Source organism: Myotis davidii, unplaced genomic scaffold, assembly GCF_000327345.1.
Source record: "Myotis davidii unplaced genomic scaffold, ASM32734v1 scaffold705, whole genome shotgun sequence".
Taxonomy (NCBI): Eukaryota; Metazoa; Chordata; class Mammalia; order Chiroptera; family Vespertilionidae; genus Myotis; species Myotis davidii.
This window is the reverse complement of record NW_006296405.1, coordinates 2,283,149-2,299,540: the sequence shown is the minus strand read 5'-3', so window position 1 is coordinate 2,299,540 and position 16,392 is coordinate 2,283,149. Positions and strand designations below refer to the sequence as shown.

Below are 16,392 nucleotides of genomic sequence, written 5' to 3'. Positions count from 1 at the left end.
GAATTGACCTCCAGGCCAGTTGCCTGTGAGAATCAGCTGTGTCTACAGTGGGAGAACTTCTGTCCTGAAGACACCCTTATGAGGCAAGACTTTCTTCAGTGGGGCTTTGGTGCTCACTGAGGCTGCCCCGAGTGTGTCCCTTATGGATCTGAGGAGTTGTAGTCTGGATAGTCCCACTCTGACCACTTGGATCTAAGGAGGTGCTAATTTAGCCTCTGCCTGAAGCTACCCAGCAGGAGCTATGAAGAGATCTGCAGATTCCCCTTCCTTGTTTGGGGTTTGGAGGTGCCCAGATGAGGCCCAGCTGTGAAGCAGTGCAAGCTGCTGTGGGACCTTGGGCCTTCTCTTGGAAGTTCTGGGTCTGTCTGGCCCAGCTGCAGTTTGTTAGGTAATTTTCAGATTGCAAAGGGCCAGGCCATTCATATGCAAAAGCCTCTGCCACAGCTTGGGTGGGGCGGGGTCTCAGGGAATCAACAGGGCGGAGCAAACAGCTATGGCTGCTCCTCAGCCCTGCCCTAAGAGGCCCTGGGTCTGTGTCCCAGTAATTGCTGCAAGCACCACTGAGAGAAAGCTGCCCTTGAGTTCTGAGTTCTGTCTGCTGCCAGACAGTCCAGTTTCTCCCCGTATGAGTCTGGGTCCCCAGAGACTTCCCGGAACTGGAGTTCAGAGCAGTCGAGGGCTTGTGACTCCCTCCCGATTCAAAAAGACAGCCGCGTCCTCAGTAGCCAGCCCTTGCCGTGTGTGCCTCCATACCTCTGCACTTTACTCCCGCAGCTCCTCTGAGTCTCAGTGTGCTTTTCTCTTTCCTTCTAGTTGTAGAATTTCCACTCAGCCAGCCTTCCTGTAGTTCTGGATGATGTCTGTTTTGTCTTTTCGTTGTATTTTTGAAGTTGTTGTGGGAGGCAGCAATTTCTGATGTTTACCTATGCCGCCATCTTGGTTTCTCCCCAAGGTGATTTTTAAAAACTTTTTGTTCGTGAACTTCTATTGTAGTTTTCCATTTTTCTTTCTTTTTTTAAAAAATTTCTTAAAAATTTATTGATTTTTTACAGAGAGGAAGGGAGAGAGAGAGTTAGAAACATCAATGAGAGAGAAACATCGATCAGCTGCCTCCTGCACACCCCCTACTAGGGATGTGCCTGCAACCAAGGTACATGCCCTTGACCGGAATCGAACCTGGGACCCTTAAGTCTCCAGGCCAACGCTCTATCCATTGAGCCAAACCGGCTAGGGCTTGTCCATTTTTCTTATTCTTTAGATGCACACAGTGATAATTTTGTTTGTGTTTTCCATTTAAAATTTGGGTAGCTGATAACCTTTTCATAATTCAAATGGAAATTGAGCAGGCCTATTTATTTAAAAAAATATAGTATGGGGCAAAAGTAGGTTTACAGTACACGAAACACAGTCTATTCTTGTATTATTTATTAATTATTAATGTATTTTCCATATGAACAACTGTAAACCTACTTTTGCCCCACCCTATATATTTGTTTAATATATGTATTCTTCCCATTTAAAAGAACATTTGCTCTGTTTGTCATTCCAGTGCCTAGCACATAGCAGTCACTCAGAAGATGCTGGATCAGCCAAAGAGCTAATTATCAAGGTGGACTTGAACTGTCCATGTTCAAAAAATTGCATAGTTAGATCTAATCTGCCATTGATGGGTTTGTGGTTTATATATTCATCTTGGATAGCTGCGTATACACTTTTTCTTGTGGCTGTTGTCACACTTTAATCTAATTTGACTGATGGCCTTTCTCCTGGGTGCCTTGTCGGTGGTAGGATTATGTACTGTTTGCTTCCATGGTGATGGTGGATTCCCTTTGCTAACCTAATCTGTCTGAATGATTTGCTTCCTTGCTTTGTTGTCAGGTTTGCTAAGGAACGCAGGCTGCGGATATGGAGAGACTATGTGGCTCCCACTGCTAACTTGGACCAAAAGGACAAGCAGTTTGTGGCTAAGGTGAGTCATTCTCAGCATCTTGAGATGCATAGTGATTGTTGTCACTATCGATAATACAGAAATTTGAGCAATCAATCAAATGCTGAAGCATTTTTATTTCAAGGCAAGCCAATGGTGTGTAGAGGTGTATGCATGATCACACTCGTGTGTTTATGGTAGGGGACTTAGACACCATAAGAACTTTAAAATTTCTTTTTGTAAATTTGCATAACTTCGTTAGTTCAGGTGTTAAAGTTGTGGACATTGCCATTTTAAAATATCACTTATATTTTAGGGGTTCTTTTTGTCTGCTTAGAAAATGCATTCTCTTATATTTCCTGTGCCCAAATGTGTATGACCTCCAGTTTCTCTTTTGTTTTAGAACTCTCTTGGTTTTGGATTTTTTCTAATGTGATTTTTTTTTTTTTTTTGAGAGCTCTCCACTGCTGTGTCCTGGAATGGGTTTCTTTGATGGGAACTAGAACTACTAAATAGATTATTTGGTTCCAGTAGTGGTGCTATAAATGTTTTTTTCTTGCCCTGGCTGGTGCTCTCACTGGTTAGAGCGTTGGCCCATGCACCAAAGGATTGACGGTTCGATTCTTGGTCAAGTACCTGGGTTGCAGGTTAGATTCTCAGCCTCAGTTGCAGTGCATTTGGGAGGCAGCCAGTCGATGTCTCCCTCTCTCACTCCCTCCCTCTAAAAATCATAAAGTGTTTTTCTTAGTTACAGGCTTTGGTACCTTGGTGGGGCAGACCTGTTCTCATTTTCCTCAAATGCTGTAATATTTTCCATCCTATTTTTACTTTTGGCAAGAAATGCCAGACACTTTGTCTTTATGGACTAAAAGTGGTTAAATATTCATATCCTCTAAGAGAGGTGGCTGTCCCAAATGTCGCCTAACAGTTTAATATGGAAAGCCACTAGGTGGCACTGTCAGCCTGAAAAATCCTGGAATGATTTATCTTAAAACAGTGAAATTTTAACAAAGTCTCTGAGGAATTAGCTGAATTTCTTCACTTTCTTTTTTTATGATGCTCAAAGGAATAGGTCACAGTGCTCAAGTGGCCCCTTTCCGTTTTCTGGTATATGGTTTCCAAGCAGTGGTCAGGTTAACCACAATTGTACCTTTTAGTGGACATGAGTGGGAGTAGTACCTGGTTGGATATTCCCTATGCATTTTCCCATTCTGACCAGACTAGGATGGGTCTTGGCTTTCTTGCTGTGTGAGGGCTGTGCTGGCTTAGAAACCTAGACATGGGTGACTGCTCCATCTAATTAGAACTTACTTGGTTATGCTTATGTTTCCTGTAATCTCTTCTATTTGAAGACTGTAACTACACAGTGAAAGGATGATTATTCACTCAACAAGGGAGGCAGGCGTTTTGTTTTCACCATCATCACTTTGAGGGCTTGTGATATTAGTAATGCAGATGAAGGTCCCGTTACCATGTATTGTCCCTACCAGCCCCCTTCTCAGTTGTAGAGAAACCTAGAAGATTTTGAGGTTTTGGACCTTTGATAGTTGGGGAACTAAGGCATTGCTGAAGAAATTCAAAATATTAGGTGACTGAGTCAGTAGCTTTGTATTTATCTTAAACCCGACTTTATTGGTAACTAGCAAAGGGAGAGCAGGCTTTAGAAACATTTTCTTCATTTTAAAAATCCAGGATCCCAGGATTTGTTTTGTGTTTTTGGTCTTTTCTGTTTAGTTTTAAAACATGGGGAGGCCTTTTTCATTACCATCAAGTTTTATTCATTACAGTGCCAGGATACAGGAGATTGCTTCTAATAACTATTTAATTGAGGATTATGATGAATAATTATTTTCCTGGAATGTCTTAAATTTAGGTCATTTGAGTATAGGCCTGCTTAGAGAATAGAGAGAAAATGTGTTTGTAGGTAGATAAATAGTTTTAAAACTTTTTTGATTTTAAAAAATTTTCAGCATTATTTCTGTGTGTTTTTTTTAAGTATATATTTTATTGATTTTTTGCAGAGAGGAAGGGAGAGGGATAGAGCGTTAGAAACATCAATGAGAGAGAAACATCGATCAGTTGCCTCCTGCACACCCCCTACTGGGGATGTGCCCGCAACCCGGGTACATGCCCTTGACCGGAATCGAACCCGGGACCCTTGAGTCCACAGGCCGACGCTCTATCCACTGAGCCAAACCAGTTAGGGCTATTTTTGTTTTTAAAACAAGAAAAAGCATAAAAAAGAGACGAAAAGACACTTATATTAGAAGAAACTACTATGACAGTTTTTTTCTTTTTAGCAAAGTTGACTGTCTGCCACAGGAGTTGGCAAACTATGGCCCGAGGGCCGAGTTTGTCCCACCACTTGTTTCTGTATGGTCTGCAAGCTAAGAAAGGATTTTACATAGAAAAAAAAAGTGATTTGTAGCACATGAAAGTTAGATGCAATAAAAATTCAGAGTCATGAATAAATTGGAATGTAGCCACATCTGTCTGTTTACATGTTGTCTGTAGCTGTCTTCATGATACAGTGGCAGAGGTGACCGGTTGTGAAACCAAATGGCTTGTAAGGCTTAAAATATTTGCTTTCTGACCCTTTACAGAAAAGTTTGTTGACCCTGCATCTATACTTGACCTGCTCAAAGTGCCTTGATATTAGGAACTTGAGCCAGAATGTAAATCAAAGCATTGCTTCTTTTCATCAAGAAAAGCTTGCTACAGAAAAAATGTCAGCAGTGTTCTCAGTGATGTAGTTGATTTATGTTGTGGTACAGCTTCTTATATCATTGCAGACTGGTAGCTACTTTTGAGTAGTACTGATCTGTAATCTCTTGTATATAATTTTTATGTTTGTAAGTTTTTATTTTAATAAGACTTTAAAGAACTCTGTCTTATTAAGAAATGAGCTAGTCCAGTTTTCCTCTCCCTTAAGGCAGCCATTTTAACTCTTGGCAATCCAGATCTCTGAATAGAATGTTTGTATTGCTCTTTTTTAAGTTTTTCCGTGTTAGATATAACTTCTTCTCTTCACGCCATGAAAGATGAGGATTTAGTTTTTTCACTCATGCATACATATTCACGGGTGTGCATGTAGTTGTACCTAATCCTTCCATTAGGACTTTATCATAATTCTGGTTCACTTAATATTCAAAGTTTGGTAGGGAAATACTAATCACTATTGAGCCACATAGCATATTATGACTCCTTTTCATTTCCTGCACAATTCTTTGTTTTAACTAGAGTTAATAATTTTAAAATGTAAATGTATTCTGTACATACGGATTAATTTAACCCTCAGAGTCTACTTGTCTAAACCTCTGAAAAGATTGATTTAGTCTGTTAATTTTATCTTTTCAACAGTACTTTTCAGGAGCCTTATGACCCGTACCAATCTGGACTAGTTCTTTTTCCCTGATACAGAGCTGTCATCATTGGATTTCTTCACCATTATCCTGGGGTGTGGTTTTTATTGTTGTTTTTCTGCCTAATCCCTGGGTTGAAACTATGTTTTGCTGAATTCCATGGCTTATGCTGCTTTTTTTAAAATGTTAATTCTCACCCAAAAATATGTTCGTTTGTTTTATTGATTTTTTTTTTATATTTTATTGATTTTTTTACAGAGAGGAAGGGAGAGAGATAGAGAGTTAGAAACATTGATGAGAGAGAAACATCGATCAGCTGCCTCCTGCACACCTCCTACTGGGGATGTGCCCACAACCCAGGTACATACATGCCCTTGACCGGAATCGAACCTGGGACCTTTCAGTCAGCAGGCCGACGCTCTATCCACTGAGCCAAACCGGTTTTGGCATGTTTTATTGATTTTATAGAAAGAAGGGGGGGGAGGGCGGGGGGGGGAGAGAAACATGGAACAGTTGCCTCCCATACGTGCCTTGACTAGGGATTGAACCCACAACCTAGGTATGTGTCCTGGTCAGGAATTGAACCTGCAACTTTTGGTGTATGGGACAACCCTCCAACCAACTGAGCCACTTGGCCAGGCTCCATGGCTTCTTTTTTACCATTTAATACTTTATTTTGGTGGCACATATTCTCTACCTTCTTGGGAAAAAAGTGCTTGATAGGTAAATATTTTGTGACATTTCATGTCTATTCTGTAATTACAATTTGATAGTTCATCTGGGTATAGAATTTTGTTAGAAGTTATTTTCCTTTGGAATTATGAAGGCATTGCTTCACTGTCATTTAGCTATTAGAGAATTTTTGTTTTCTTGTTTTTTAGAGGTTTAAAAAGTCATTCTGATTCCCTGTCCTTGTATGATTTTTTTCTTTCTGCAAGATCTTAGCAAATCCTTTTTTTCCTGAAATTTCAGTGATGCATTTTGTTTGTGTGTGAACAGAGAGCTTTTTAAAAATTCTGAATGTTTTTCTTATTACTATTTTAAAAACAACATCTACTACTTGTTTCAGAAATGAATATCATATTAGCTTTCTGAGTAAATTATTATAATCTTTTGAAAAATTTCTTCTTGCATAGTCTATGTTCTCCAAGTGGTTTTTAATTCTCTTTGGTTATTTTGGTCCCTTATTTTTTCATATTAGAGGCTTTCTTTCTTTCTTTTTCTTTTCTTTTTTTTTAAAGGTTTTCTTAAATAAGAGGATTTCTCTTATTTAAGAATGAGATATTGAACACTGGGTCAGAAGCAGTGGACTTATGTATGGGTGCTTTTACCCTCCTAGAACCCCCCCCCCCCAATATGTTTTTATTGATTTCAGAGAGAGGAAGGGAGAGGGGGAGAGAGAGTGATAGAAACGTCGATGAGAGAGAAACATTAATTGGCTGCCTGTTGCACACCTCCTACTGGGGACTAAGCCTACAACCTGGGCATGTGCCCTGACCGGGAATCGAACCTTTGTCCTCTAAGTGCATGGGATAATGCTCAACCAACTGAGTCACACTGGCGAGGCCCAGGTGCTTCTTAAATAAGCTTTAAACCAATCCTAGTCTTGATGATTGGGGGAAGTCTGCAGTATAAATCAGATTGCTATTGTGTTTGTCACCACTGTTTCCATCCATATATCTGCATTCCAGCTTTCAGAGTTTTGTTGCTGTATTCTTTTCTCCCATTAATGTCTGTCTTTTTGAGCTTATGGAAATAAAATAAAATAAAATAAAATTTCTTTATATTTTTAGAGGTATTTAAGGAAGGAACCAAAGTAAATGTTTGAGCTTGCTTCAGCTTGTAATTCTCCGTGCCATTGTGAGGCCACATCATAATTTATTTAACCAGTCTCCGATAGGTTGGTATTCATATAGTTTATCATTTTTCCATTATTTAGAAAATGGAATAAATCTGTGTAAAGGACAGTTATTTCCTCAGGAATATTTTGGAGCATATTTGCCAAATAGCTCTTTAGCAATGTTAACAAGTGTATACCCCTCTGTATGTTCATTTCCTAATACGTTCTAGAACAGAGGTCGAACAACTTCTTAAAGGGCCATATAATAAATATTTTAGGTGTTAAGGGCCATATAGTCTCTATTGTAGCTAATCAATGCTGCCACCGTAGGAAGAAAACAGCTATAGACATATCATGTGTGAATGACTGTGCATGGCTGTGTTCCAATAAAACTTTATTTATAACAGTAGGCAGTGGGCTGGATGGCCCTTGGACCATAGTTTGCCAACCGCTGTTACAGAACATGGGATAGCAGCAATAAATGTAAAAGGAAAAAAATGATCTGTATTTCTTTTCACAACCTAGAGCCCAACTGCAGTTTTCTAGTCATTTTACCTGATTTAAAATGTCTGTTAATACCGAGAAAACCTAAAAAGGTCCTGAGATGCCAGGGGCCTTCAAGAACATAGTCTGACAGACCTACTTTTTGCTGAATGATTCTGCTTTGAGGTGACTATAAGGCCTGAACAATTAGAGGTTCTCTCTTTAGCAGTCACCCTGTCTCCTAGGAATTATTTGCTCAGAGAACAGCAAAATAGCCTGAAAAGCCCAAGAAAGGTGACCTATGAACTCTTTAACTGAATGCCTCTGGGACACTATAGGTGATTTCTGGAACTGATGCAACACTGTAGGTCAGACTGTTGACCAAGAGTCTCACTTCTGAGAAATTTGAAACTCAGCCAAGTGTTCTCTTGATACATGTGGCCTACTGAAAGCCTGGTTTCCATTCTCTGCTCAAGCAGCTTCACTTCTTAAGGAAGGAAATGCAAGGGAGGGCTCTTCTTGTCTCTCCAGGTTAGCAGAGAAGCATGTTCACTTCACAGTGATTAGCTGAGCCTGCTTGAGACTTTTGTGCCTGTCGTGGCTTGCCAATTTCCTGCCTGCCTTCCCTGTGGCGTTTTAGCTGATCTGTGCTGTTTGTAGCCATATGGTCCCCTGAGCACGTGGCTTGGCTTCCCTGTCCCTTCTGCTGTATGCTTAGGTCTTGCAGATCTCACAGTCCTGAATAACGCAGAGGGGTGGGGTGGAGGGGCAGTGGTGAGGAGTGGCAGCGTGTCCTCAGGAGGTGAGTCTTCTCACTCCCCTGCCTTGTGAGGGGCTCTAGTTTGGTTCCTGAACCAATTGATTACTTAAAAACACGGAGCCCTGGAAGCAGTGCTTTGAGGGAAGTGGTTTCCGCTTTCAAGGAGTTTACCCTTTAGGGCTCTGACTGGGAGGTTGCCCTATGTAGTGAACTGTCTGGTATTGGTGGCCATGTCCAGTTTTGGAGGTGAAATTATAAGCTATCCCTGGATGTGGTGGATTCTGGTACTTACTTGTTTTGGTCCTGATTATTTTTGCTGTGTGTCCAGGCATAGCTTTGAAAGGAATTCATTATTATGTCTCTCTAAGATGGTTCTTAAGCAGGGATACTTGTTAATATTTTTGGCATTATCTAGACTTTTCCATTATATTCCCATTTGGTAATGTGGAGAGAACAAGAAAATACTAGCTACTTCCTTGACTTTTTGTCGTAGGGCTTTTAGATGAAGTTGTGTTGAGGATCTGGTTGGGAAGGTGGTCTCTGTTATGCCAAAAGAGATCAAGAATTGGTGTATACCACAAAAGCAAAATGAAAAAGCACTCTGAGATGAGATGTGCTCTTATCATCAAACTCAGGGGTCCTCCAACTTTTTAAACAGGGGGCCAGTTCATTGTCCCTCAGACCGTTGGAGGGCCGGACTGTAGTTAAAAAAAAACAACTATGAATAAATTCCTATGCACACTGCACATATCTTATTTTGAAGTAAAAAAACAAAACAGGAACAAATACAATATTTGTATTTGCATGTGGCTTGCGGGCTGTAGTTTGAGGACCCCTGGTCAAACTGCAGAATAACTACAACCATGAAGTTAGAATCAATGCTAAAATGCTGATGCTAAGTAATATACTTGAGTATTTTAATAAAGTGGGTCTTCTTAAAAAAAAAAAGACTTGGTTTATAGCTTAAGTTAGCAAACTGATTACCGATAAGAAAAGAAAATGGTTGAATTAGAAAAGATTTGTAAAAAAAAAATGTTTACCTGGCTTTTTAATTTGGGGCTTTATTTTTTGGAATAGTTTTAGATTTAGAGAAAAAATGGGCAGATAGTACACAGAGTTCCGCATTACCCTACCCCCCTCCAGTTCCCCCTACTATTATCTGACATGAATATGGCACATCAGTTATAAGTGGTACACCAATATTAGGTTATTTTCAATGGAAGTCCATGCCTGAGTCAGATTTCCTTAGATTTTTCTCTAATGTCTGTTTTGTGTTCCAGCATCCCATCCATGATAGCACACTGAATTGAGCTGTCGTGTCTCATCAGGCTCCTCTTGGGCATGGCAGTTTCTCAGACTTTCTTTGCATTTGATGACCTTGGCAGTGAGGAGTCCTGGTTGGTGTTTTGTAGGGTGCCCTTCTGTGGGAGTTTGTCTGATGTCTGGTTTCCTCTGAAGTACTTGTTATAGTGTCCAGTCCGTTTAATCATGCTTAGGTGCCTAGAGGTATTTGCATCAGGAAATTGTGTGCTTGGTATTCCTTTTGTCAAGGACACGGGGTAGCAGCTGTACTCTTCTGGGAGATGGAGACGGGGCTGTGTAGGACTCCAGGCTGTTGCTATAATAATTGTGGGGTATTCCTTATGTCACCCACGTTTGGTGTTGCTTCAGTAGTATTTACAGGATTCGCTTTGGGGAGAATAACATAGCATACATGCCTTGGGACCAGGAGATGCAGCTGGATGCCATGATTTCAGAGAGTAGAAAGCGAATTCCCTGCTGGTGCCTATAGAAAGCCCTTTTTGGGCTGCTGGTCCTTTTATTCCTATCTGGCACTGATAATTTAGTTAGCTTTGGGAATACCAGAAGTTGTGTCTGGGGAGTTATGCTGAGTGTCTCTGTAGCTCAGGAGGCTATTGTCGGCTCTTTTTGTTCATTTTATACGCACTGCAGGATTTTAAGAAGCTGAATAGCTCTTCACCACCCAGTGATCACTGTGGATGGGCTCTGCAGATGGGAGAGTGGCAGGAGGCCAGAGCTGGGAATGGATGTCCCTTCCTTGCCCCTGACAGCACTCGGCACTTCTCTTGACTTGTGGCAGCCCTTAGCCTACAGTCGTCATTATTACACCACTCCTTTTTCCATTTATGGTTGGGCTTCAAGAAACGGTGAGGGATTCAGATTTAGGGCATGTATTTTGAGTCCAGTTAGTGACTTTTTCGGTGTAGATTTCTGCTCCTGTGCCTTCGGTTATCTCCGCAGTGATGGCGAACCTATGAACTCATTTTTTTGGTCGATTTTTCTTTGTTAAATGGCATTTAAATATATAAAATAAATATCAAAAATATAAGTCTTTGTTTTACTATGGTTGCAAATATCAAAAAATTTCTATATGTGACACGGCACCAGAGTTAAGTTAGGGTTTTTCAAAATGCTGACACGCCGAGCTCAAAAGGTTCGCCATCACTGTCCTAGAGTGTGTGGTATGGTGGTAGATGTGTGGGTAGACTAAGTAGGAATCTGTAGCTGTGGAGAAAGTGAGCCACGTGGGAATATTTAGATTATCCTGATGAAAAGCACATAAGAAACCTCACTGTTATAAATGTGCTCTGTCACGGTGCTGCTGTGCAGGCTTTGGGTAGTAACCACTCTGCATTTTACCTATTGCACAGTATGTGACCAGAGCCACTCTTATTGCCTCTTCCATGCCTCAGCTCTGGAGCTGCTTGTTCTCCGGACACTAATGACACCATTTACAGAGGAATAATAAGTCATAAATCCCCCTTAAATACACACACGGACACACACATGCACTCCCCATTCACCCCTTCACCAGAAAGCCAAACCTCATTTAGCTGGCAGCGTCAGAGTATGCAGGTCTTGAAGAGGAGGTTTCTAATCAGGGAGATGCCAAGCAGAGAGAGTGTGCTGCTGAGGCCCGAAATTTACAGCTTCAGGAATTCATTCGCTGCCGCTGCCGCCGCCGCCGCCGCCGCCGCTGCCGCTGCTGCTGCTGCTAACGCATTACAGGGGGTGACGAGCACCAGTAACTTGTCACAGGGGCAGGCTTAGATCTTCACATTCTGTAATCCGGGGGTGAAGGTGTGAGCACTGTGATACTTTCCCTGGTTTTATTCCTCTCTGAGCATGACTAGGAGAATGTCTAGGTATTTCTCATGCCTTGATTATACGAATTTCTCAATGTTTTTGGCAATTGACAATTTAATGAGTTAGTTTTGGTGTGAGAGGAATGTGTAGCTCTGTTCATCATTGAGATTTAGGAAATGTGTGTTCATTTGAGATGCCGTATTACTCTATTATCCTTTAGGCCAGTGGTTCTCAATCTTGGCTGCACATTAGAATCACCTGGAAATCTTTTTAAAATCCTGATTTCTGGGCCTCATCCTCCGGAAATCCTGTTTCTTTGTCATGGGGTGGGGCCACAACATTTTTAAGTTTTCATGGACATGTTTTTGTGATTGGGCTCGCATAAGGGGCTCTTTGATTTGATTTGGAGGTTGTATGCCCTTTGGTACCACCCATACATAGGTAATCAACCCTGACCTTGACTTGGTCCTGGTGTGACCAAAGACCATGGTTTTGATTACCCTTGGACCTCACCAAGTTTTTCTGACCAGTTGAGTTATAGGTCCTGGCAGTTTGGTTCTGAGTGGTTAGCTTTTGTGATGATCAGATCTGTGGCTTTTTGCTGCTTTCAGGGTTGCAAGTTAATCTTAGGTATAATGGGGGGAGGATGAAGGGAGTCAAATATATGGTAACAGAAGGAAACTAGACTTTGGGTGGTAAGCACACATTGAGTATATACAGATGTTGTATTATAATGTACATCTGAAATTTATGTAATGTTATCCATTGTTATCCAATACATATAATTTTACAAATATATAATTTCCCACTCCCACCCCTTTCCTGCCCAATCTACTTAGGTATTTACACTTTCATTACTTGTCCAGTCAATGATCTGGTTTTCTGTACATGATTTCTATAACCTGTGGTCGTAAAACCACGGATGTCTCCATCCAGCAGCCCTACTCAGTCTTCCATGGATTTACAGCTCGTTTCTAACTATCATCTTTTTTCCTTTCATTCTGTTTGATGGCACTTTCTTCCTGCAGTTTCCTCTTATGTATCATTTCTTGCTTGTTTTTGTTTTTTGCTCTTCAGGTTGTCCTTTAAATCACTCTTTTTAGAGTGTGTGGCTGGTTCTTTGGCAAAAGGTAAAAGCCATTTTGGAGGAGTGTGCGAGTAAATGGGTATATTTGTTTTCAAAGATCTGAATAGTTAACAGGGCCTCTTTTATCCATAGCAAAGGAGAGTCTAGCTCTTTTTGTTTCATTTGGGAAGTTCTACCCTCAAAATGCAGTGGCAGCTGACCCTGGAGTTTGCTTGGCTGTCTGTTAGATCCTGATGGGACCTGACTGAAGCCTGGAAGGGGTGGTTTTGATTCTGCCTATGAGGTGGATGGTGACCGGTTTTGTAATCAGGAACTACCTTGCAGCAAAGTGTTGTTTGCAAAAAGGAGGAAACAGCCCAGTAACAACAGGCTCTGAGTATAATTGGGTGAATTATAGACTGCTGGCTGAATTGTGGGTTTTACTTGGAACCTAGCCTGGTTTCAATGGAATTTTATCCTGTGCACATTAGTAGGGTATCCTGATAACCTCCACAGAGGAATATTTGTACTTTTGCCCTTCAAATAGTTATCCTTGGAAATTATCTCAGACTGGAAGTTTACCATTTTCAGCTGAGAGTGGGGTCCAGTGGCACTGATTTGCGGCTCTAAAACAAAGATGACCATAGTAGTGCTCTGCAAACGTGGCCTTTAGAGCAGCCGAAGTAATGTCTTAACAATTTAATGTTTCTCCCTCTGAGATTAACATCTTTTCCACGCTGAGATGACGATTCTTTTTTTCCCTTGTTTTTTATTTTTCTGCTCTCTCTTTAGGCATCATACTTTGCTTCTTTCTCATCTAGGGCTGGTATCTTCTTCTAATCCAGCTCTTGCGTCTTTTCCTAGATTCACATTGAGATATAGGGATTGATTTTAGTTTAGATCCTGTTTCCAGGAAAATCTTCAATAACATGTAGAGACTGGATTTCAAGTTCGTAAGCTCTGTAGTTAACCACATGTCTTGGTCAGGGAAAAGTAAAAAGATTGACTATCTTTGTGAATGCTATAGACGCCGCTCTTGGAGAAATCATAACCAGGTCTTTGGGGCCTGGCTATTGTAGCATAGTTTTTCGAACATTGTTGCCTCATGACGGATGATATTAGATCTGCCTCAATGACTATTGATCTCACTTTTTTTTCTTGTGACTGGCGAAAGCCTTGTTCCATAGCATGTGTGCTACGATGAGCTGGGCCACTGAAGCAGGTTTAAGCAGTTTGCCTTCATGTCCACAGGTGATGCAGGTGCTGAATGCTGATGCCATTGTTGTGAAGCTGAACTCCGGTGACTACAAGACCATCCACCTGTCCAGCATCCGACCACCGAGGCTGGAGGGGGAGAACACACAGGTAAGAAAACAGTAGGGAAGCAGGTAGGGAAGCAGTGAAGCTTCTCTTCAAAAACCAAATAGAAGGAGCTGGAGAATTAGTTACATGTGATTCATATGTCTGAGAATTCCAGAGGAAAAGTATTTCAAATCTCCAAAGTATTTCATAATATCTGAAGCCTAGCTGTTATTGGGCAGACCTCAATTTGTCCTGACGCATACTCACTGCTCTACTTTATTACGGATGGGCACTGCTGGCATTCTTCCCTTGGAGGCTTGAGAGGAGTTACGGTTGGGATATGTGAGATGGTAGGTGTGTTTTATTAGTGAGATCTTGTTTCTCTGAGAATAAGGAGAGAGAAGGTCCTCATCTGACATGTGTTGTAGTGCGTCCCATTTCTGCTGTTCATTTTGATGAGATAGGTCCATTTGTTTTTGCTCTAGGAAGAAATGAATCTTGCTATATATATTCTCTGGGGTCACCTACTCATCTTTTGCAAGTGGTAACTATAATTATTAGTTACACTGTTTTGTGTTATTTGTTGGATCTTCTGGCAGCATAGGTGCTTACCTAACCAGTGTGGGTGATTTTGAGAAATTATCTATAATAATAAAAGCATAATATGCTAATTAGACTGGACACCCAAACGACCTTGACCTTCCAGAAGTCCTTCCAGATGACCTTTTGGCCGAAGCTGGGCCTGCGAGGGCCAAGCCCCTTGCACGAATTTTGTGCATTGGGCCTCTAGTGCTTAGGATAAAAACTATATGAATTGGTAGTCTTCAGACAGTTTTGTTTTAAATTTTGAGGCCATTTTCTTCCCATTGTTAGAGTTATGAGAGGTTGAGAATAGGGATTGAGGTTGAATTTTTTTTGTCTGCCTGTGTGTTGTTGTTACAGATACCTTTGTATCTCCTATTTTTGCCCTCGAATAACTAAATGTGCAACTGTGTTGATTGGTTGCAGAACTGGGTTCTCAGTGAGAGCCAGTGACACGGGCAAGTGTTTGGACAGTTTTCATAAATTAAACGGTGTGGCTGAAATTGTGCTCTCTACTTTTAAAATTTATCTACTTTGTAGTTCTAAAGACGTGAAATTTGCTTTTTTGTTGTTTTGTAGGTCCACATGATTTGGTACACTTACAAGTTGAAATTCACGCCTTGTTTTCATTTGCATGAGAGTTTACAGACAGCCCATAAGAGTAAAATGAAAATATCATGATTGTCTTTTGAATCAGATTATGCATAAGAAACACATACAGGATGGGTTCTTTGAATGTCTGGCCAATCAATTCACGCTCCCCCTTTTTCCCCCATGGAGGAGGCAATTTAATGCAGCAAACAGTACTGTGGTAACGTGGAGAATTTAAATGCATGAAAGCCTAAGAAATGCCAAAATAAGTTTCTCTTAGTAACTGTAGCTCTGCTTCATTGCACAGAGTAAATAAATATCTCCAATTTGATCAGTATTGGGAGTAGTCCACAATTCTGCATCTGTGCCATGCAGTTGGAATTAAGGTTCCCACAGCAACCACAACTTTGAAATTCTTGAACGTTAATTTTTGTACCTGCATCATCAGCCAAATGCATTATGTTAATGTAGGCTGTGTAGCTGAATTTTAAGCAGCTTTTGGGGGGTAGAAGTGTTATAGCTTAGGTAGGATGACAGTAGGTTTTCTGGAGTAAGAAGTGAACTATTACTCAGGGTTTTAGTTTTTCCAGGATCCTTTTGAACTCTTCAGGGTATAATTGGATAGATTTCCCCTAGCTTCAATGGACAGTGAGAAGTTGTTGGAATATATGTACTAGTTTAGGCTTTAGCATTCCTTGTTCTTTACCCCAAGGTAGGTGTGTGTACCCCCTGCCGTCTCCTTTAATTTCACTCCTGAGAATCTTAGTCCATTTTCAGAAAGTTCTAAGTAAGGCTTAGCTCTAAGAGTCTACAACATATGGCTTTTGATTGACATGAAGAATGATTTCCCTTCTTTGTTCATTCAATTCCTTTAGAGGATTTTAGCGAGGGGTCACATAAAGAAATAAGTTCAATAAGTTAATGTAATGCACCTTGAGCACAGTGGTGGGGGTGCTGTGAAGAACCCAGTTGTGGTGGATGCTAGGGAAGTCTTCTCAGGAGCAGCTAGTGTATATCTAAGTGTTCATGGAAGAAGAGAAATCAGATTGGAGAAAGGGCACTCTAGACCAACACTGTCCGATAGCTATGTGATGTAACCTACAAATGCTAGCTGTATTTGTTAAGATGTCTGATAGTTATATTAAAAACTAATTTTAATGCATTTTATTTAATATATCCAAAACATTTTAAAATTTAATGAATATAAAAAATAATGAGATATTTTACTTAATTTTTAAGTTTTTACTAAGTCTTTTTTTTTACTATATATATTTTTTAATTGATTTCAGAGAGGAAGATATATATATATATATAGAGAGAGAGAGAGAGAAACATCAATGATGAGAGAGAATCACTGATTGGCTGCCTCCT

The 16,392-nt window shown here is 40.6% G+C and overlaps 1 protein-coding gene across 1 annotated transcript in view; it reads left to right on the top strand.

The window, feature by feature from the left end:
• Positions 1–16,392, top strand: part of SND1 (staphylococcal nuclease and tudor domain containing 1) — a 451,387-nt gene that overhangs the window by 45,398 nt on the left and 389,597 nt on the right. Inside the window, exons 9-10 of the mRNA XM_006771404.2 lie at positions 1,879–1,969; positions 13,798–13,911. Of these exons, the coding sequence (XP_006771467.1) occupies positions 1,879–1,969; positions 13,798–13,911 (205 nt within the window). The remainder of the gene's footprint in view (positions 1–1,878; positions 1,970–13,797; positions 13,912–16,392) is intronic.